General features: G+C 47.9%; 1 protein-coding gene across 2 annotated transcripts in view; it reads right to left on the reverse strand.

Annotated features, from left to right (window-relative positions):
* KCNIP4 (potassium voltage-gated channel interacting protein 4) overlaps positions 1-21,846 on the reverse strand; it is a 1,130,783-nt gene that overhangs the window by 139,365 nt on the left and 969,572 nt on the right. For both annotated transcript variants that reach the window (XM_063921664.1, XM_063921654.1), the window contains exon 3: positions 21,143-21,212. In XM_063921664.1, coding sequence (XP_063777734.1) covers positions 21,143-21,212 — 70 coding nt within the window. The remainder of the gene's footprint in view (positions 1-21,142; positions 21,213-21,846) is intronic.

The raw sequence follows: 21,846 nt of genomic DNA on the forward strand, positions 1-21,846 counted from the left end.
CTGAATTAGCCCCACAGACTGTTCCGTAAATGGTACAACACAATTTTATTGCGTCACAATAGAGTAGTTTTACAGAGGCAAATAAACAAAAATGGAGGAATACATCAACACATTACTCCTTAACCTTTGTTCAATTATAACCTAGGAACAGTATTACCAAGGTATAAAAATAGCTGGTTATGGCTTAATGACACTGTAACCATCCAGTGGAGACGGTTGGATATTCTTTAGGTACTTCACAGCTGGTGGCAAACAGGTGCCTAACACGCAGGCTGTCTTACTCTACATACACAGTCTCATACAAGCAGAAATTACAAATAGCTAGAAGGTAGGTAAGATGAAGAACACAGGCGAGCAAACAGTCTTTGCTTTGTGTAGCACAGTTTTGTATAACTGGCCATTTCAATAACATAGCAACATAGTAATTGAGGTTGAAAAGAGGCAAAATGCCCATCGTGTTCATCCTGTATTCTGTATTAAGTTGAGTTGATTTTACTGTACCTGCTGAAGAATGTTTTATGACTAGTTAACAACTATAAGTCATGTTACACCCGGATTAACAATGTCAATATTTTAAATGTTGTAGTAACCTTGGATATCCATTTCAATCAGAAATCCACCAGAGTACACAATTAGCTAGCAGGCAGGTGAGATGAGGAAACAGATACGCCTGTGGGTGGAGCTTATATAAACAGTCAATGATTTACCAGCATCAGTGGAATAGCAGATGGGTGCATAAGCTTTAACTGAAATACTGCTGGCAGAGCTTGCATAAACAGTCAATGATGTACCAGCATTACTAGGATAGCGGACAGGTGCATAAGCTTTAACTGGAACACTGTTGGGCGGAGCTCGCATAAACAGTCAATGATATACCAGCATTAGTGGAATAGCAGATGGGTGCATAAGCTCATACTTGCCTACCTGACCCTCTCCATGAGGGAGAAAATGCTCTGTTCCTGGACTTTCCTGGTAATGTATGATTGCCATCAACTGTGGTGAAACACCTTTCTTATCAATTACCCAGCTCACCACAGGTGATGGCAATCATACATTACCAGGAAAGTCCAGGAACAGAGCATTTTCTCCCTCATGGAGAGGGTCAGGTAGGCAAGTATGCATAAGCTTTAACTGAAACACTGATGGGCGGAGCTTGTATAAACAGTCAATGATGTACCAGCATTAGTAGGATAGCAGACAGGTGCATAAGCTTTAACTGGAACACTGTTGGGCGGAGCTAGCATAAACAGTCAATGATGTACCAGCATTAGTAGACAGGTTCATAAACTTTAACTGAAACACCGCTGGGCCGAGCTTGCATAAACAGTCAATGGTGTGCCAGCATAAGTCGAAGAGCAGACAGGTGCATAAGCCTTAACTGAAACACTGCTGGGCGGAGCTTGCATAAACAGTCAATGATGTACCAGCATTAGTAGGATAGCAGACAGGTGCACAAGCTTTAACTGGAACACTGTTGGGCGGAGCTAGCATAAACAGTCAATGATGTACAAGCATTAGTAGGATAGCAGACAGGTGCATAAGCTTTATCTGGAACACAGTTGGGCGGAGCTTGCATAAACAGACAGGTGCTTTAAAGCAGGCTAACAATCTTACACCAGCTTTGTTTGCAGTAATCACAACAGATATAACTAACATCAACATCAGTAGACACACTGGGTATAACTACAATGTACTTACATTAACACATTTCACGCTTAGGGACACAACTACATAAGTGAACTGTCAGCACTATCTTCCTAGTATATCAGCATTAACACATCATCGCCTCCATTCATAGAAACACATTAAGCATTGAACACAACACCTTTACATTACATAGTTGATAATGCATCGGTCTATGAGGATGTGGATCAATAACCAAACTTCCCTCTTCTCCATAAAGGCATTATACCAGGGGAGCTTCCCCCTATTCACTAAATGTGCAGGGACTCTAGGCGAAAAGGGAAGACTACCCCCCCTATTTACTTTAATAACAGTGGCACTGGAGGGGAAGGAGAGCCCACCTCTTAATTAATTACTCCTGCGGGGCACTGACGAAGGGGAGCCTACCCCCTTAGTTAACTGAATTGGGCAAAACACAGGGGATATAGGGGAGCCAACCCCTTTTTAAGAGACATGAACTGGGGCACCATTGGTTTTAGGGAAGCCTACCCCCTCTGTTACTTAATGCTGGCCAAGCTCAGAGTCCTGCAGCAGAAGGGCATAACAGGGGCAGAGTCCCGCAGCGGAAGGGCATAGAGGTTGTGCTCTTCCGCCACCTCCAGCCAGGTCCTGGGTCTTCAGTGCCACCCGGGATGCAAAGCACCACACCGAGGATGCACCCTTGAACTGATACTGGCGCAGGAGTCCTCTTCCTTCTTTGCTCAGAGGGCGCTCTTCTCCTGGGCTGGATCTTTCTCTCCTGACCGCACCATCCTCTTCACAGCTGCTGGGGGTCCTCGGTGAAGGTCCTCTGTTCCCAGGTCATCCTCAGCGGTGCCTGCGCACCTGATCTTCCTCTGCGGTCAGCGCTCCACTCCTTCCTCTACGGGATGACATCAGAGAGGAGGTCCTCTCCGAGTCTTCTCTGTGCATGCAGGCATTGTTGCGGGCAGTGAAACGGACAGCTCCGCTCAAATCAAAGGTCTTTCTTCCGGGATGCAGACGCTCCTTGCTCCGGTCACCGACTCCCATTCTCAGCCTCCACAGCATGGCTCTATGGTATGACAGCACAGGGTCCTCGGGCTCCGCAGGCAATCCTTCCACTCAGTCCAGGGTAAGCATCCCCAGACAGACCTTTGGCAATCCTCCCTCCAAACTCCTCTTCCCACGCTGGGGAGCTGATTATATGGGTCTCTCTGCCCTTGGACCTCCCCTGTCACTGGTTCCCTGGCCCCAGCAACAGACCGCCCCAGGTACTTTCTGCCCTACAACCAGGGGGGCCCAATCAGTATGGGGCAATTTTCGCGGGCTTGGCTGTTGCTAGCCAGGGGAGAGAGAAGCTCCTAACTAAATGGTGCCAAAGCTCCCTGTTCAAAGCTGATGGGGTCAGTTAAAGTTCAGCCCATGCTTTTCTAGGGGCTCTACGATTTACAAAAGAGTTAGGGGTCAGTTTACATCCAGAGTGACCCCTGTATGAGGAATTAATAAAAAAAAAAATGTTATATTCATGTGTGGGGTATTACACTTCCAACAGCCAATGTTAATTCTCACAATCCACATGGTTTCCGACAAGTCGAGAAATTCCCGACTTTTTGGAAAAAATCAGCCGGCACTGAGTAGGTCAGAATCCCTTCTGACCTAAACCTGTCAGAAGCTGCCGTCTTTCTGACAAGATGGCAGCTTTTGACAATGGTGGTCATTCCGAGTTGTTCGCTCATTGCCGATTTTCGCTATGCTGCGATTTGTTGCTAAATGCGCATGTGCATGGTACTAAGAGCGCATGCGCTTAGTTATTTAACTAAAAACCTAGCAGTTTTGCTGTTGTTTGTGCGGCGCTTTTCAGTCGCACTGCTGATCGGTGAATGATTGACAGGAAAGGGGAGTTTCTGGGTGGTAACTGAGCGTTTTCCGGGAGTGTGCTAAAAAACGCAGGCGTATCAGGGAAAAACGCGGGAGTGTCTGGAGAAACGGGGGAGTGGCTGGCCAAACACAGGGTGTGTTTGTGACGTCAAACCAGGAACTAAACGGACCGAGCTGATCGCAGTCTAGGAGTAGGTCTGGAGCAACTCAGAAACTGCAAGAAAATATTTAGTAGCAGTTCTGCTACTCTTTCGTTCACTATTCGGCTAAGCTAAGATACACTCCCAGAGGGCGGCGGAGTAGCGTTTGCAATGCTGCTAAAAGCAGCTAGCGAGCGAACAACTCGGAATGACCACCAATAATCGAATACACCCCACAATTGCTAGAAAAGCTGGTAATATGAGATCTTTTATTGGTTTCCACTTTTGTAGTACTTGTGTGCTTCCCAGGTGCCTGTGTCTCAGGCATTTGTGCAACACATGACTGTAGTAATCATGTTTGTGTGTTTTTAGTCTCGCTTTATAGAACAGCACTGGCCAACCCGCGGCTCTCGAGCCGCATGTGGCTCGGCCTGCTCCTGGCCACTGCTGCCCGGCACATACAGTTGTCTTCGGCAGCGGTGTCACGCTTCAATTCAGCACCGGTCCGCTAGCCAATCAGAGCTCGCGGACCGGCAGCTAAGGCTGACGGACCGCGAGCTTTGATTGGCTCACGGACCGGCACCTAATTGAAGAGAGACACCACCGCCGGAGAGTGAGGGGCAGGAGAGGCGCATGTTACGCTATCCTCCCCTCACAGACAGCAGCAGCGCGGTGAGCAGCAGGGGGGAAGGGGGGTCATGTATATCTGGCACTGGGGGCACTGTGGGGACATGTATACCTGGCACTGGGGTCATAGCTGGCACCGGGGGGACATGTATATCTGGCACTGGGGGGCATATCTGACGCTGTGGGGACACTGGCATTGGGGGGACATATATATCTGGCACTGGGGGGACATGTATATCTGGCACTGGGGGGCATATCTGGCACTGTGTGGACACTGGCATTGGGGGCATAGCTCGCACTGTGGGGACATATATATGTGGCACTAGGGGCATAGCTGGCACTGTGGGGACATATATATATATCTGGCACTGTGGGTACATATATATATCTGGCACTGTGGGGACATGTATATCTGGCACTGGGGGCATATCTGGCACTGTGGTGACAAGTACATCTGGCACTGGGGGCATAGCTGGCACTGGGGGGAAATGTATATCTGGCACTGGGGGGACATGTATATCTGGCACTGGGGGCAGAGCTGGCACTGTCTGGGGACATGTATATCTGGCACTGGGGGCATATCTGGCACTGTGGGGACACTGGCATTGGGGGCATAGCTGGCACTTTGGGGACATATATATCTGGCACTAGGGGCATAGCTGGCACTGTGGGGACAAGTATATCTGGCACTGGGGGCATAGCTGGCACTGGGGGGACATGTATATCTGGCACTGGGGCAGAGCTAGCACTGTGTGGAGACATGTATATCTGGCACTGGAGGCATATCTGGCACTGTGGGGACATGTGTATCTGGCACTGTGAGCATATATGTATCTGGCACTGTGAGGCATATATGTATTTGGCACTGTTGGGCATATGTGTATCTGGCACTGTGGGCATCTGTGTACTTGGCACTGTGGGGCATATGTGTATCTGGTACTGTGGGGCATATATGTATCTGGCACTGTGGGGCATATATGTATCTGGTACTGTGGGGACATGTGTATCTGGCACTGCGGGCATATATGTATCTGGCACTGTGGGGCATATATGTATCTGGCACTGTGGGGACATATGTGTATGTGGCACTGTGGGGACATATGTTTCTGGCAGTGTGGAGGCACCCATTTTTTGGCATTTTTATATATATATGTGGCACTGTACTGGGGCATTATATGTATTTGGCACTGTACAACATGACTAAAAACGGAGTTATGACACAAGGTCATACTCCTACAAACGTCATACCGAAAGGTGTGTGCACAAAATGGGGTGTGGCTTTGTGAAAACTAGGCCACGCTCCCATTTTTGCGCGCGCATGATACTGGCTCTTGCCTTTAACTACAGATCTTTTCTGGCTATTTGCCTCTGACTGGTTGGCCACCCCTGTTATAGAACATGTAAATCTTCATAGTATAACATGGAGGATTACCAAACAAGTTTCTAAGACAGGTGTACACTACTATAACAAAAAGAGAGACAACAAAGTGGCAGACTAAGACACAGCACCACCTACTGTCTCTCCAGTATAGTCTTCCAAGAATACTCAGCCTGCATCATTTGCGGCTATGCAACAACAGCTAGCAGGGAGCAGAGCTACCAACACCACTATAACAGATGCTCAATGTTTGTAGCTACTTATTGATAGTCTTATCACACCCTCTCCCCCCCACCCCACCCCCCACCCCCCCCACACACACACCAAGTTGGACAGGGTGGATGAAAACGTAAATGATACACATAGATAAAATATTTAGTAAATCTCCCCTAAATGTGACATATAATTAAATCTACATTTAGAGGAAGATTACAATGAACCAATTTTAGGATAATCCTGACCAGAATGTTGTGGCAGCTACAGTGCAAACACATTATTGAGATGAATTAGTGCTTATGTGATTAGCTTTGAAATAGTCCATCATTCTTTATATTACTGGCTTAGCTATAATAAGATAACACAAGTTCAGTATAAATGATGAGACAGAGACATTCTATTCCTCAAATTAGCCCAAAATAAGACAAAATATAACATTAAACTAATCAGTAGACCAAAAGTAGAAGCTACTGTAGTGCAGGAATTGGAATTGTGCGACCATAGAGCCATATTCAGGTTTGTTAGTAAACCAAAAAAGTTAGCAATTGAGCAAAACCATGTTGCACTGCAGATGGGGCAGATGTAACATGTGCAGAGAGAGTTAGATTTTGGTAGGGTTGTGTTCAAACTGAAATCTAAATTGCAGTGTAGAAATTAAGCAGCCATTATTTCCCATGCAAAGAAACAAAATAACCCACCCAAATCTAACTCTCTCTGCACATGTTGCATCTGCCCCACCTGCTAACAAACCTGAATAACCCCCATAGGGGGTAATTCCAAGTTGATCGCAGCAGGAAATTTTTTAGCAGTTGGGCAAAACCATGTGCACTGCAGGGGAGGCAGATATAACATGTGCAGAGAGAGTTAGATTTAGGTGTGGTGTGTTCAATCTGCAATCTAAATTGCTGTGTAAAAATAAAGCAGCCAGTATTTACCCTGCACAGAAACAAAATAACCCACCCAAATCTAACTCTCTCTGCAAATGTTATATCTGCCTCCCCTGCAGTGCACATGGTTTTGCCCAACTGCAAAAAAAATCCTGCTGCGATCCACTTGGAATTACCCCCAGTGGCGGATTTAGGGGAAGGGCACCAAGGCATGTGCCCCCCCTGTCATTTTTAGTTGATTTTTTTATTTTTATTTTTATTTTATTTTGTGCGCACGCCGCAGCCCTCGCGGTGGCTTGGGGGCGAGGGGCTGCGGGGGCGCCACTGATTTAGTGCAGACTGACATGCGGACGAGCGTCCGCATGTCAGTCTGCGGTCTCGTTTCCTCCGCTGCTGTTAGGAGGGACACGGAGGGCACAGTGCACGCCTCCCTGTGTCCCTCCTTGGTCTCCGGCGGCCACGGGTCTCATAAAGGAAGTGCCGTTCGTGAGCACTTCCTTTATTAGAGTGACCGGCGGCCGCCGGAGACACAGGAGGGACACAGGGAGGCGTGCACTGTGCCCTCCGTGTCCCTCCTAACAGCAGGGGAGCGGGGGGAGCGGCGGAGGAAGCGGGGGGGGGGGGGGGCGCACTGAGGGGGCATATCTGGCACTGGGGGGGGAATATCTGGCACTGGGGGCATATTTGGCAGGGAGGGGGGGAATATCTGGCACTGGGGACATATATGGCACTGGGGGGAATATCTGGTACTGGGGGCATATATGGCACTGGGGGGGGGAATATCTGGCACTGGGGGCATATGTGGCACTGGGGGGGTGAATATCTGGCACTGGGGGCATATGTGGCACTGGGGGGGAATATCTGGCACTGGGGCATATGTGGCACTGGGGGCATATATAGCACTGGGGGGGGATATCTGGCACTGGGGGCATATGTGGCACTGTCGGGGAATATCTGGCACTGGGGGCATATGTGGCACTGGGGGGGTATATGTGTACCTGGCATATGGGGGGGGGGCTATATTTGGCACTGGGGGCATGTGAGTACCTGGCACCGTGGGGGAATATCTGGCACTGGGGACATATATGGCACTGGGAGCACAGCCCTAGCAACAAGGACTACCTCCTAGCAACGAGCATGACACCCAGTGCATGAAACCCCTGGCAACGAGCATGACACCCAGTGCATGAAACCCCTGGCAACGAGCATGACACCCAGTGCATGAAACCCCTGACAACGAGCAGGTATTTGAAAAGTAATTAGAAGCCTTACTGTAGGACTTAATGTGTAATGGGCATTACGGTGTGTGGCATAATGTATCACGGACATTGCGGTGTGTGGCATAATGTGTCACAGGCATTACGGTGTATGGTATACTATATTCGCTGGCATTGTGATATGTGGTATAATGTCTCAGGGTCATTGCAGTGTGTGGCATAATGTATCACGGACATTGCGGTGTGTGTCATAATGTGTCAGGCATTACGGTGTGTGGTATACTATATTACGGGCATTGTGGTATGTGGTATAATGTCTCAGGGTCATTGCAGTGTGGCATAATATATAACGGGCATTGCGGTGTGTGGCATAGGGTATAACGGGCATTGCGGTATGTGTCACAGGCATTACGGTGTATGGTATACTATATCACGGGCATTGTGGTATAATGTCTCAAGGTCATTGCAGTGTGTGGCATAATGTGTCACAGGCATTGTATGTGCTATAATGTATTGGGCATTGCAGTGTGTGGTATAATGTATCACGGACATTGCAGTGTGTGTCATAATGTGTCACAGACATTGTATGTGCTATAATGTATCAGGGGCAGTGCAGTGTGTAGCATAATGTATAACGGGCATTGCAATTCCTGTCATAATGTGTCACAGGCATTATAGTGTGTGGCATAATGTGTCGGGGGCATTACGGTGTGTGGCATAATGTGTCGGGGGCATTACGGTGTGCATACTGTGTCATGTGCATTATTGTGTGTGGCATAATGTGTAAGGGCCATTGCAGTATGTGGCATAATGTATACTGGGCATTACTATAAGGAGGAAAAATGACAAATAATGTAAGGGGCATGAATCAGGATTATTTTTCTTTCCTGTGGTGGCCAACGTCTGGGCGTGCAGGTTGCAAAACTGGGGTATAAGGTAGTCTTTTCCTGCAATACCACGCCCATTCCAATGAAGCCACGCCCATTCCAACGAAGCCAAGCCCCTTATGGTGCCCCCCCTGTAATTTTTTTCTGGATCCGCCCCTGATTACCCCCATAGTTCTCTAAATTTCATGTGCTCTTGCTTATGCACAAATCAGTAACATCCAGGAGGGGGAGGCAGAGAGCACAATTTAATATTAACACAATTCATTATCTGTTTTAGCACACAGCGAGCAAAGCTTAATTCTTCTTGTGAAAAAGTCACATCTTGTCAGATTTAATTTTCTGATATTAAAATTACTGTTCACCAGGGGTGTCCAACTCGCGTCAGTGGCCCTTATGCAGCCCATTGGCAGGGAATTGGGACATAACGCTGACAGGGGTATTATGCGGCAGGGTTAATTAGAACTGGAATGGGGTAGAACTGCGTCCCCGGCGCCCACGGTGCGCCCTTGTCCTGCCCCTCCCTTAATCCGGCCATTGTCACAGTGTACAGCTCTCAATACCTGTCCCTCCCTAGATAAGCCCTGTCTGATTGGGGGATGTACTGAGTTTCTATTCATAATTCACTGGATACTTCTCTATATAAAAGTTCCCAGCTAAATCCCACAACAATCAGTTTAACCACTTAACTGACGATTTATTTCACAGAAAATCGCTCCGAAATTGACGATTTTTTTTCTGAGTGAATTAGGTGAAGAACATGATTTTAACCCTATCCCAAATTATTTTAGTTTAAAAAAAAGGAAAAAAAATATTTTTTGGGTTTGTGAACCCCCCCCCCCCCCAAACATCGAAACATCGATCGAGAACATCGGAACATTGGGAACATCGCGACCATCACGGCTTTCATTTTGAAAGCCGGGACAGCCTGCAGGTATACAGAGGGGGGTCTGGGGGTGGCTTGGGAGGGTTCAGTTACACTCCCCAGCGGCTGCCATTGTCTGCAGCCGCTGGAGGAGGGGGATCCTGCCATGCTGACCGATCAGCAGTGATCGGCAGCACGGCAGACACATGGGGAGAGTGCGGGGAGGCAGAGGGACCTTCCGGTCCCTCTGACAGCAGCAGAGGAGGGAAGTTCATCTTCCCTGCCGCTGCTAACACTCTCTATCTGACTGGTCGCATCCCATGCGACCACGTCAGATAGAGCACTTGCAGACATGGTCGCATCTGATACGACCATGCCAGGCAAGTGGTTAAAGGAACAGTAATCTTAAAAATGTACACAGGTGTTCTCTTATGCTACAGTATCTCTCTCTGCAGGCAATGAGCAGATTAGGTGACTCTTTGCCTGCTCTCTGTCATATTACCATTCCTTTGTACTGTACGTGGCCTCACCCGGTGGATGTCATTAGGGGCAAAAGCAGGATTTCTGATGGGGGAGATGGTGGGGAGGGGGGTTCCAAATGTTTGATTTTAGAGCGATTATTGCCAGCCCATGAGGATGCATAATTAACATGTAACAAGGTACAGCCTGCCCCAAACAAAATGCAATTTATGTAAGACAGTAAGCCACTTACCTGAGTCCCTTTCTAGTGTGATTATTGCGCACTTCGATCCACAGGCACACAGCAGCAGACTTGGTAGGAAAGTTGCTGCCACTGGGCGTGTGCAGGAACTCCATGTCGCCCTTTATACTGCATGTAGTGGCTGCTAGCTAAGCTATGGGAAAGGGAGGTTTCCAGGCAACTGGAACCCCCCCCCCCCCCCCCCCAGCGTGTTTGCCTATGGCCATTCTGTGTGCCCAATGATGTCACATACAATACTTGCCTCCCCAAGCTACTATATTATAAAGTAACATTACACACATGTAATCGCTAGCTCAGAATGCAGCCCACGGGCTGCACGTAGCGGGGATTTCTTTTTGGATCTGAGCAGGACTGAAAAGAAATCACAGATAAATAGCCTGTTTTCGAGTTTCCGGCACAAGCTTATCTTAGATTCTATGTGTTAACACCTGAAAACAGGTTCATTTAACGTGCGGGGAAAAAAGGGTTCTAATTGAATAGCCCCAGGCGTTAAAGCTTGAGGCTACCCCCCTTTCTCTCACGTCCTAGAGGATGCTGGGTTCCACATTAGTACCATGCGGTATAGACGGGTCCACTAGGAGCCATTGGCACTTTAAGAGTTTGAGAGTGTGGGCTGGCTCCTCCCTCTATGCCCCTCCTACCAGACTCAGTTTAGAAAATGTGCCCGGAGGAGTCGGTCACAGCTAGGGGAGCTCTACAGAGCTTCTCTGGTAAAAGTTTTTTTTTTTAAGTCTTTTATTTTACAGGGAGGCTGCTGGCAACAGCCTCCCTGCTTCATGGGACTAAGGGGGGAAGTAGTGACCGCCCTGCGGGGTCTGAGCCACTATCTCCGCTGACAGGACACTGAGCTCCTGAGGGGATCGAACGTTCCCCGCCACAGGGGATCACTCACCCCAGCAGCATGCCGCCACCCCCTTACAGAGCCAAAAGATCAGTGGCGAGTTAGTCACCGGTGTGAAGATGGTGGCAACAGGGTATGGAGCGCAGTACTAACTGCGCTCTGGGGCTCAGCGGTACATAGTGCAATGCTGTGAGGGGCGCCCTGAGCCAGCGCATACACCCTACACTGACCTCCAAGCCTGTCAGGGTCCCAGGATCGCTGCCAGCACAATTCCTCAGGCCAGTATAATCTCCAGTAGAGCGGAAGACAGTACCATGAAGGGGGCGGAGCTTCTCCTCAGAGCGGACCAAGCAGCGTTCAGCTCCATTTTCCTGCCTGCAAAGCGCTGTCAGTGAGAGCTGTCCCTCTAATTCAACTCCAGCTATCTCTTACGGTACCAGGGGGTTGTAGAAGGGGGGGAGGCTGTATAAAAACTGTATAACCTATTAATGTGCACAGTCAGCGCTGGTTGGGGGTCTCCCTATACCTTAAAAGCGCTGTGTGTGGGTTGGCTCCAATCTCTGTGTATCTCTTGCCATTCTTGGGGGTGAAACTCTGTCCTCCCCTGTGTGTGTGTGGAGTGTCTGTGGTCTCCATTAAGAGTCCAGGGACTCTGTGTCATATGCTGCAGAGGATATGTCCTCTCAGGATGATCCCATTCCATGTAATCAGGATTGCACTGTCTTAGCACAGATACCAGCAAGGGAGCCTGAATGGTTATCCTCTATTAAAACTATGATTTCTCAGATTTCTACTAGGGTTGCACAGAATGAATCTGCAACTCAGGTTTTACAGAACTCTATGGCAGTTTGGTTCGGTTCTGTTAGCTCAGGACCCCCTACTGTATGTTCCCACAAACGTGCTCTTGCCCAGATTATGCAAGATGACATAGATACCAATTCTGACAAGGCAGACGGTGAGAGGGATGTGCTGCGGAGGGCGGCATCTCTTGCAAAAGGGGTGCAGTGTATGATAGAGGCTATTTAGAGATGTGTTGAATATTGCTGATACAACACCTGAACAGGTTGAGGAGGCTTACTTCACTGACAATAAGAAAGCCTCGCTAACCTTCCCTGCGTTTAAAGAATTAAATGCTATATTTGAGAAAGCATGGGAAACCCGGAGAAAAAATTCCAGATCCCTAGAATGGTTCTGGTTGCTTTTCCCTTCCCTGAGGAGGAGGAAAAATGGGAAAACCCACCCATAGTGGACGCGTCTGTATCCAGACTCTCAAAAAAGGTGGTTTTACCTGTTCCAGGATCTATTGCCTTAAAAGAGCCGGCTGATCGCAAAATTGACACTGCTCTCAAATCCATATACACGGGTTCAGGGGCGATACTACGTCCTACTATTGCCTGTGCATGGATTTCCAAAGCTATAGTACAGTGGTCAGGCACGTTACTTGAGGTTTTAGATACAATGGATAAAAGTGATGTTGAATTGTTTTTACGTAACATTCGGGATTCTGCAGGATTTATGGTGGAATCCATGAAAGACATGGGTTCCATGGCTGCAGGTATATCTTCCACGTCGGTCTCAGCTTGTAGGGCACTTTGGCTGCGCCAGTGGTCTGCCGACGCGGAATCCAGGAGAGGTGTGGAGACCCTACCCTACACAGGTCAGACTCTCTTTGGGGAAGCGTTGGACGCATGGATTTCCACGGCTACAGCGGGTAAGTCTCCTTTTCTTCGCTCAGCTGCACCTGCTATGAAAAAACCCTTTTCTTCAGCTGCATCTCAGTCCTTTCGGACTGCCAAAGCAAGAAAGGCCAAGCCGTCTAACACCTTCTTTAGAGGAGGTCAGCCAAAATCCAAGAAGCCTGTTTCGGCGAGTTCCCAGGAACAGAAACCTACTTCGGGTACGCCAAAGTCCTCAGCATGACGGTGGAGGTGGGGCTGGTGGGGGCGAGACTCAGGCATTTCAGTCACGTCTGAGTGTCGTCCGGCCTGGATCCCTTGGTGCAAGATATTGTGTCCCAGGGGTACAGGCTGGAATTTCAAGATCTCCCTCCTCACCGGTTCTTCAAATCAGGCTTGCCAGCTGGCAGACAGGGCTATCCTACAGGAAGCCATCCAGAAGTTGGTGGAGGCACAGGTTATTGTACCAGTTCCTCCCCATATGCAAAACAAAGGTTACTATTCAAACCTTTTCATGGTACCGAAGCCGGATGGTTTGGTCAGGCCCATTCTGAACTTAAAATCGCTAAATCCCTTCCTGAGGGAGTTCAAGTTCAAAATGGAGTCTCTAAGGTTGGTGATATCAGGTCTGGAGGAGGGGGAATTCCTGGAATCCCTGGATATCAAGGATGCGTACCTCCACATTCCGATTTGGCCGCCGCATAAAGCTTATCTCCGATTCGCACTGTGGGACTGTCATTTTCAATTCCAGGCCCTGCCATTCAGCCTCTCCACAGCACAGAGGGTGTTCACCAAGGTGATGGCGGAAATGATGGTTCTCCTCCGTAGACAGGGTGAACATAATTCGATATCTGGACAATCTGCTGATAATGGCATCGTCCAAGGAGAAGCTGTTAAAGTCCATAGTTCTCACGACCCATCTACTCAGGGAACATGGTTGGATCCTGAATCTTCCACAATCACATTTGGAACCAGCCAGGAGGTTGTCCTTTCTGGGAATGATCCTCGACACGGAAGTACAGAGGGTGTTTTTTCCAGAGGAAAAAGCGTTGGTGATACAAACAATGGTCCGGGATGTCCTGAAGCCAACCTGGGTGTCGGTTCATCAGTGCATTCGCCTTCTGGGGAAGATGGTGGCCTCTTACGACAAGTGTTCGGGATCTCATCTACACATGCACCAGAGAATACATCTGTCGCCAAAGGCCAGGATTTCACTCCTCTGGTGGCTACAATTACCTCACCTACTGGGGGGCCACAGGTTTGGGATTCAGGACTGGATCCTTCTAACCATGGATGCAAGTCTCCGGGGCTGGGGCGCAGTCACTCAAGGGGAAACCTTCCAAGGAAGGTGGTCAAGTCTGGAAGCCGGCCTACCGATAAACATTCTGGAACTAAGAGCCATCTACAATGGTCTTCTCCAAGCGGCCCATCTTCTGAGAAATCGGGCCATTCAAGTGCAATGTAACGACAGAGGCTTACATAAACCGACAGGGCGGAACGAAGAGCAGAGCTGCAATGTCAGAGGTAACAAGAATCATCCTCTGGGCAGAAAAACATGCGTTGGCGCTGTCAGCAATCTTCATTCCGGGAGTAGACAACTCGGAAGCGGACTTCCTTAGCAGACACGATCTCCATCCAGGGGAGTGGGGTCTCCATCTGGAGGTGTTCAAGGAGGTAACAGATCTTTGGGGTGTACCCCAAATAGACATGATGGCCTCTCGTCTCAACAAGAAGCTTTGGCGATATTGTTCCAGGTCGAGGGACCCGCAAGCAGTGGCGGTGGATGCCCTAGTGACTCCGTGGGTATTCCAGTCGGTGTACATGTTTCCACCACTCCCACTCATTCCGAGGGGCCGTTTGCATATCAAGACTTACCGCGGCTACGTTTGACGGCATGGAGGTTGAACGCAACATACTAGCTCGGGGGTGTAGTACTGCTGACCGCCGGTCAGCTTACCGACGCCGGGATCCCGACGGGCAGGGGCGAGTGCAGCAAGCCCCTTGCAAGCTCGCTGCGCTCGCCACGCTGCGGGCTCGGTGGCGACCTGCGCTCGCCACGGGTTCTATTCCCACTCTATGGGTGTCGTGGACACCACGAGTGGAAATAGTCCCTGTTGGTCGGCATGCCGACCATCGGGATAGTGACCCGTCAGGATGGTGGCGGAGGTCATGTGACTGTCGGTCAGGTGACCGGCGGTCACATGAATACCACCCTAGCTCGGAAGGGCATTCCGAACAAGGTTATTAGTACCCTGATACAGGCTAGGACAGGAGTAACGTCTAAACATTACCATCGTAATTGGAAAAAATATGTATCTTGGTGTGAGTCCAAGAAGTTTCCTATGGTGGAGTTTCAACTGGGAAGTTTTCTCCTCTTCCTGCAGGCAGGTGTGGATATGGGCCTGAGGTTAGGATCCGTAAAGGTCCAGATTTCGGCCCTATCCATTTTCTTCAAGAAACAGTTGGCTGCCCTCCCTGAGGTTCAGACTTTTTTGAAGGGAGTTCTGCATATCCAACCTCACTTTGTACTGCCTACGGCACCCTGGGATCTTAACGTGGTGTTGCAGTTCCTCCAGTCGGACTGGTTTGAGCCTCTACAGGAGGTTGAGGTCAAGTTTCTTACGAGGAAGGCTGTCACTTTGTTGGCCTAAGCTTCTGCTAGATGTGTGTCGTAGTTGGGGGCTTTGTCATGTAAAAGCCCATACTTGATCTTCCATGAAGATAGAGCTGAGCTTCGGACAAGTCAGCAGTTTTTTCCGAAGGTTGTGTTGGCATTTCATATCAACCAACCAGTTGTGGTGCCAGTTGCGACTGACTCCTCAATTTCATCAAAATCCTCAGATGCTGTAAAGGCTCTAAAAATCTATGTGAGGAGGACTGCTCGTCACAGAAAATCGGACTCTCTGTCCAGTATGATCCCAAGAAAATTGGGTTTCCTGCTTCTAAGCAGACGATCTCTCGCTGGATCAGGTTCACTATCCAGCATGCGTATTCTACGGCAGGCTTGCCGTGTCCTACGTCTGTTAAGGCCCATTCTACTCATACTTCCTGGGCGGCTGCCCGGGGTGACTCAGCTTTACAACTCTGCTGAGTGGCTTCTTGGTCGGGGTCGAACACGTTCGCAAAGTTCTACAAGTTCGGTATTTTGGCCTCTGAGGACCTTAAGTTTGGTCAATCAGTTCTGCAGGAGCCTCAGTGCTCTCCCTCCCATTCTGGGAGCTTTGGTACATCCCCATGGTACTAATGTGGACATCAGCATCCTCTAGGACAGTGTTTCCAAACTTTATTGAATCACGGCGCCCTAGAATATCAGAATTTTTTTCATGGCACCCCAAGACCAAAAATTTCTTATTGAGAAATTTAGAAAGAAATATTACATTAAGTAGATTGCGTTTATATGTCATCCTTAGGGTCAGTTGTGTGGTGAGGGACAAGATTTGCTTCTGTTTGGCCACATATTTTATGACTGGCAGCCACCAGCACTGGTTTTGCCTATTATATTGACCATGAATAATTTGAATTGGTCCTGGACCACCAACCCAGGGCACCCCTGCAAGTGTCCCGAGGCACCCCAGGGAGCCACGGCACACAGTTTGGGAACCTCTGCTCTAGGACGTAAGAGAAAATAGGATTTTAATTACCTACCGGTAAATCCTTTTCTCGTAGTCCGTAGAGGATGCTGGGTTTTCTGGTTCAGTACAACTTTGTTTTTAGTTAAGTACTGCATTGTTACTTGGTAAGTACTGTTTCAGCGGTTGCTGCGTTTCCAAGCTTGTTAGCTTGGTTTGCCTTATGTGTGTGAGCTGGTATGAATCTCGCCACTATCTGTGTTAAATCCTTCTCTCGAAGATGTCCATCTCCTCGGGCACAGTTTCTAGACTGAGTCTGGTAGGAGTGGCATAGAGGGAGGAGCCAGCCCACACTCTCAAACTCCTAAAGTGCCAATGGCTTCTAGTGGACCCGTCTATACCCCATAGTACTAATGTGGACCCCAGCATCCTCTACGGACTACGAGAAAAGGATTTACCGGTAGGTAATTAAAATCCTATTTTTTCACCCCGTTGAATTAACGGGGCTAATTGAATTCCCTCCATAGACAGTGACCCAATTTATAGGTCGAAGATGAAACTTGGTGGCTGCACACATAATGTAGAAACAATAAATCTCTGTTGGACAGGACAGGTGTCTGGCAGAGGGAGATAGATATAGATAGAGATTGTGTTATATTAAGGTTACATAAGAAGATACTAAGGATAATAAAAACAATGAAGGTAATTTATAATGCATAAAATGGCCAAGGTGCATTGCAAAGTCAGATTTGGTTGTACTGGATTGAAAGCGGAAGGTTCCAGCTAGAGATGTGCGGCTGGCACTTTTCGTGTTTTGTGTTTTAGTTTTGGTTCTAATTCCACTTTTGGGTTTTGGTTTTGGCTTGGTTTTGCCAAAACCACTCTTTCGTGTTTTGGTTTTGGTTTTGGATCTGGATGACTTTTGAAAAAAACATAAAAACAGCTAAAATCACAGAATTTGGGGGTAATTTTGGTATCCGGACTCCAGGTCGACAGCACAAAGGTCGACACACCTTAGGTCCACGCCAATTGGTCGACACACCTTAGGTCGACATGGACAAAATGTCGACATGGACAAAAGGTCTACAGGAACAAGGTCGACCTGGAAAAAGGTCGACATGAGTTTTTCACGATTTTTTTCTTTTTTTGAACCTTTTCATACTTAACGATCCACGTGGACTACGATTGGAACGGTAAAGTGTGCCGAGCGAAGCGGTAGTGGAGCGAAGGCACCATGCCCAAAGCAGGGCGAGCGAAGCGAGCCATGAGAGGGGACGAGGTGCACTAATTGGGGTTCCCGGTCACTCTACAAAGAAAATGACACCAAAAAAACATAAAAAACTCATGTCGACCTTTTTCCACGTCGACCTTGTCCCTGTCGACCTTTTGTCCAAGTCGACATTTTGTCCATGTCGACCTACGGTGTGTCGACCAATTGGAGTCGACCTAAGGTGTGTCGACCTTTGTGCTGTCGACCCTCAGTCCCAGACCCGGTAATTTTGCTCCTACGGTATTATTAACCTCAATAGCAATCATTTCCACTCATTTCCAGTCTATTCTGAACACCTCACACCTCACAATATTGTTTCTAGGCCAAATGGTTGCACCGAGGTTGCTGGATGACTAAGCTAAGCGACACAAGTGTGCGGCACAAACACCTGGCCCATCTAGGAGTGGCACTGCAGTTGCAGATAAGATGGCACTATTCAAAAACTAGTCCCCAAACAGCACATGATGCAAAGAAGAAAAAGAAGTGCAGTGAGGTAGCTGGATGGCCAAGCTATGCGACACAAGTGTGCGGCACAAACACCTGTCCCATCCAGGAGTGGCACTGCAGTTGCAGACAGGATGGCATTTAAAAAAACTAGGCCCCAAACAGAACATCATGCAAAGAAGTAAAAGATGTGCAATGAGGTAGCTGTATGACTAAGCTAGGTGACACAAGTGTGTGGCACAAACACCTGGCCCATCTAGTAGTGGCACTGCAGTTGCAGACAAGATGGCACTTAAAAAAACTAGGCCCCAAACAGCAGATCATGCAAAGAAGAAAAAGAGGTGCAATGAGGTAGTTGTATGACTAAGTAAGCGACACAAACATGGGACGTGCTGGAATTTGCCCAGATGTAATACACGCACAATATTGGTGGCACAGGATAGCGTACCCCTAAACCACACACACACACACACACACACACACACACACACACACACACGGCAAAGCCTGTAAAATTAATTTGGATAATAACCCTTTTATTTGGAGATATATTAATACTAGGTGATTCATCCCGCCCTACGGGCGCTCTTCACACTGTCGTAAGCAGCAGCGTATACCACTGTGACTGCCTCATCATATCGTATATCGTCACTGGAATGACTGATGATCAGGACACTACCACTGGTCTGATGCAGCACAACACAACACAACAACACTGTAAGGGACTTGTGGTTGTTGTTATAATCATTATACGGCAGCAGTGGACATATAGCAGTAGCGTATATCGTCACTGGAATGACTGATGCGACAGGACACTACCACTGGTCTGATGCAGCACAAACACAGCAACACTGTAAGGGACTTGTTGTTGTTGTTATTATTATTATTATTATTATACAGCAGCAGTGGACATATAGCAGCAGCGTATACCACTGTGACTGCCTCGTCACTAGAATGACTGATGAGACAGGACACTACCACTGGTATGATGCAGCACAACACAACACCACTTTATACAGCTACACTGGATATATGGCAACAGAGGACACCAACACTGTGACTGGCTGGACTGATGCAGCACAATACACTGACCACACTGGACTGGACAGCACAACACAGCACCACTTTATACAGCTACACTTTATATATGGCAGCAGAGGACACCAACACTGTGACTGATGCAGCACAATACACTGGCTACACTGGACTGGACAGCACAACACAGCACCACTTTATACAGCTACACTGGATATATGGCAGCAGAGGACACCAATACTGTGACTACACTGGACTGGACTGAGCAGCACAACACAGCACAAGACTCGCCACCCCACTTTCCCGCCCTCACACAGACACTGAACACCGAGGACACGTCCTCTCAATACACTCTCCGAGACTGGAGTGAAAATGGCCGTGACGCGCGGCTCCTTATATGGAATCCAAATCCCACGAGAATCTGACAGCGGGATTATGACGTTTTGCCGCGTTCGGGTTTCTGAGTCAGGCGGGAAAACCCGAGCCCGGCTCGGAACCAAACTCGGAAGGCAAAGTCCGGTAGGGTTCGATTCTCTGAGAACCAAACCCGCTCATCTCTAGTTCCAGCACAGTATGGCATAGACTCTCCACACTTCAATTTATGAAGTGGTGCAAAAATGTGCTATAATTTTGAACTGTTGAAAAAAAAGAAAAGGCATATATGTTATGAAAGATCCCGCTGTTGGTAACTTTCACAATCTCACTCCTCAAATTGACATTTCATTTTCACCTACCAGAAGCCTTGGAGCATCTTGCTAAACTTTTAGCCCTTTTCAAGGGGCACCTCAAGCAGTGTAATAAATTGATTTACAGACACACAAAAGTGTAATAAAAACAACCCTGCTGTTCCCTAACTCATGTGATTTATTTCAGCTATAAACGAGGCTAAACTGAGCAGTATCTCTGGACAAGGGTTTAATGCCATGAAAGTGGTTGTCTTAAAGCTGTACTGTAGGAAGGAGGACCCTTGTTCAGTGATATTCCCACCTCTTCTTCAGAGAGCACGGTAACCCACCCAGCAGAGGAGTAGTAATGACTCGGGGGTCCCACATGCAGGTCCCGTCCTCCTACATTGTGAGCCCTCCACTGGTATTTGTGGAAGATGGCAGGAGTACAGATTATTAAAAAAAAGGGCTCAGGCACAGAGCCAGTGCTTCTAATATCAAAAGATGGCACCGCCGGCAAAACGTGGGAGAGAGTCTGCTGCAGGCGCACCATGGGATCTGCTCTGGGTGCAGGACTCCCCTGTGCCCAGGGGCCTATGTGCACTGCACACCCTGCACCCATTATAGATGTGCCACTGCCATCCAAGTGCAAATCCAAGTGTGCTTATTAAATAGGGGACAATGGGGCAGATTTATTAACCTGGAGAAGGCATAAGGAAGTGATAAATCAGTGATATGTGCAAGGTGATAAAGCACCAGCCAATCAGCTCCAATATGTACATTAACAGTTAGGATCTGATTGGCTGGTGCATTTAACACCTTGCACATATCACCGGTTTATCACATCCTTATGCCTTTTCCAGGTTAATACATCTGCCCCAGTGTATTTTATTTCACTTCATTCACAACCTGTATCTTAAAGATACTTATGTTCTAATTTCCTCCAAAGAGTCCCGGAGAACATACTGTTCTGTCTGAGATCTGCTACGTTTATTATGTACATATGCTAACTACGTACGGGTAACTGTGTGATAGAAATTCCACCATTCCATATCTGTTATGCACCTGGGTAAAGAGTGGCCTTACTGTCTTTCTAAACATGTTATTGAAGCTGTGCGGATACAAGATTTGTTTAACTGTTTGACTTTCAAGTGAGATACTGTAAAGATTCAAGGTGTCACTTACCTCCATGTGGGAAAAACTGAGCATAGATGTCTTTAAAGGTGTCTTCATTAACAATCCCACTGGGACATTCCTGGGGAAACAAGCAAAAATATATTCAAATATATTCATTAAGTTGGCCACAGATGCACCTGTACTGGTGACTGATATTTACAAAGATTGTAGTCAAGCATTGGCACTGGTTGCAATTCACATATGGAGTAAATGTTCTTCTAGTTCATTTCAATGACCCAATAAAGGATCTTGAAATGACCTACTATGTTCTCTTCTGCTTTAACTATGAGTTCTTCCACACATCAGTGAGCTTTTCATGGAGAGTAACAGAAAGAGCACAATAGGAAAATACATCCAGTAACAAAACTTTACCCTTATGGTAGCATCTTATATTGAGGGGTGACCTTGCTACCAAAATCAAGGGAGACCCAAACACATCACAATGACCCCTTATGTGAATTTTTTTTAGAGCGGGTACACACTAAGACGATATCGTGTGGATTGTACAGTGTGCATGGGTAATTGCGCACTCCCGCAGGTCGTATACGATATCTTATGGTTGGCCATGCTGCACAGCCAATCAGAAGATTCTGGGTACAATGTGGTGCAGTTAAATGAAGGACAGAAGAACTTATTGTTCCGTTATTCAGGGATTACACAGTGTATACGCCTGATCTCGTTTGGTCCTGGATGAAGGGAATTTGTCCCGAACA

Source organism: Pseudophryne corroboree, chromosome 1, assembly GCF_028390025.1.
Source record: "Pseudophryne corroboree isolate aPseCor3 chromosome 1, aPseCor3.hap2, whole genome shotgun sequence".
Taxonomy (NCBI): domain Eukaryota; kingdom Metazoa; phylum Chordata; class Amphibia; order Anura; family Myobatrachidae; genus Pseudophryne; species Pseudophryne corroboree.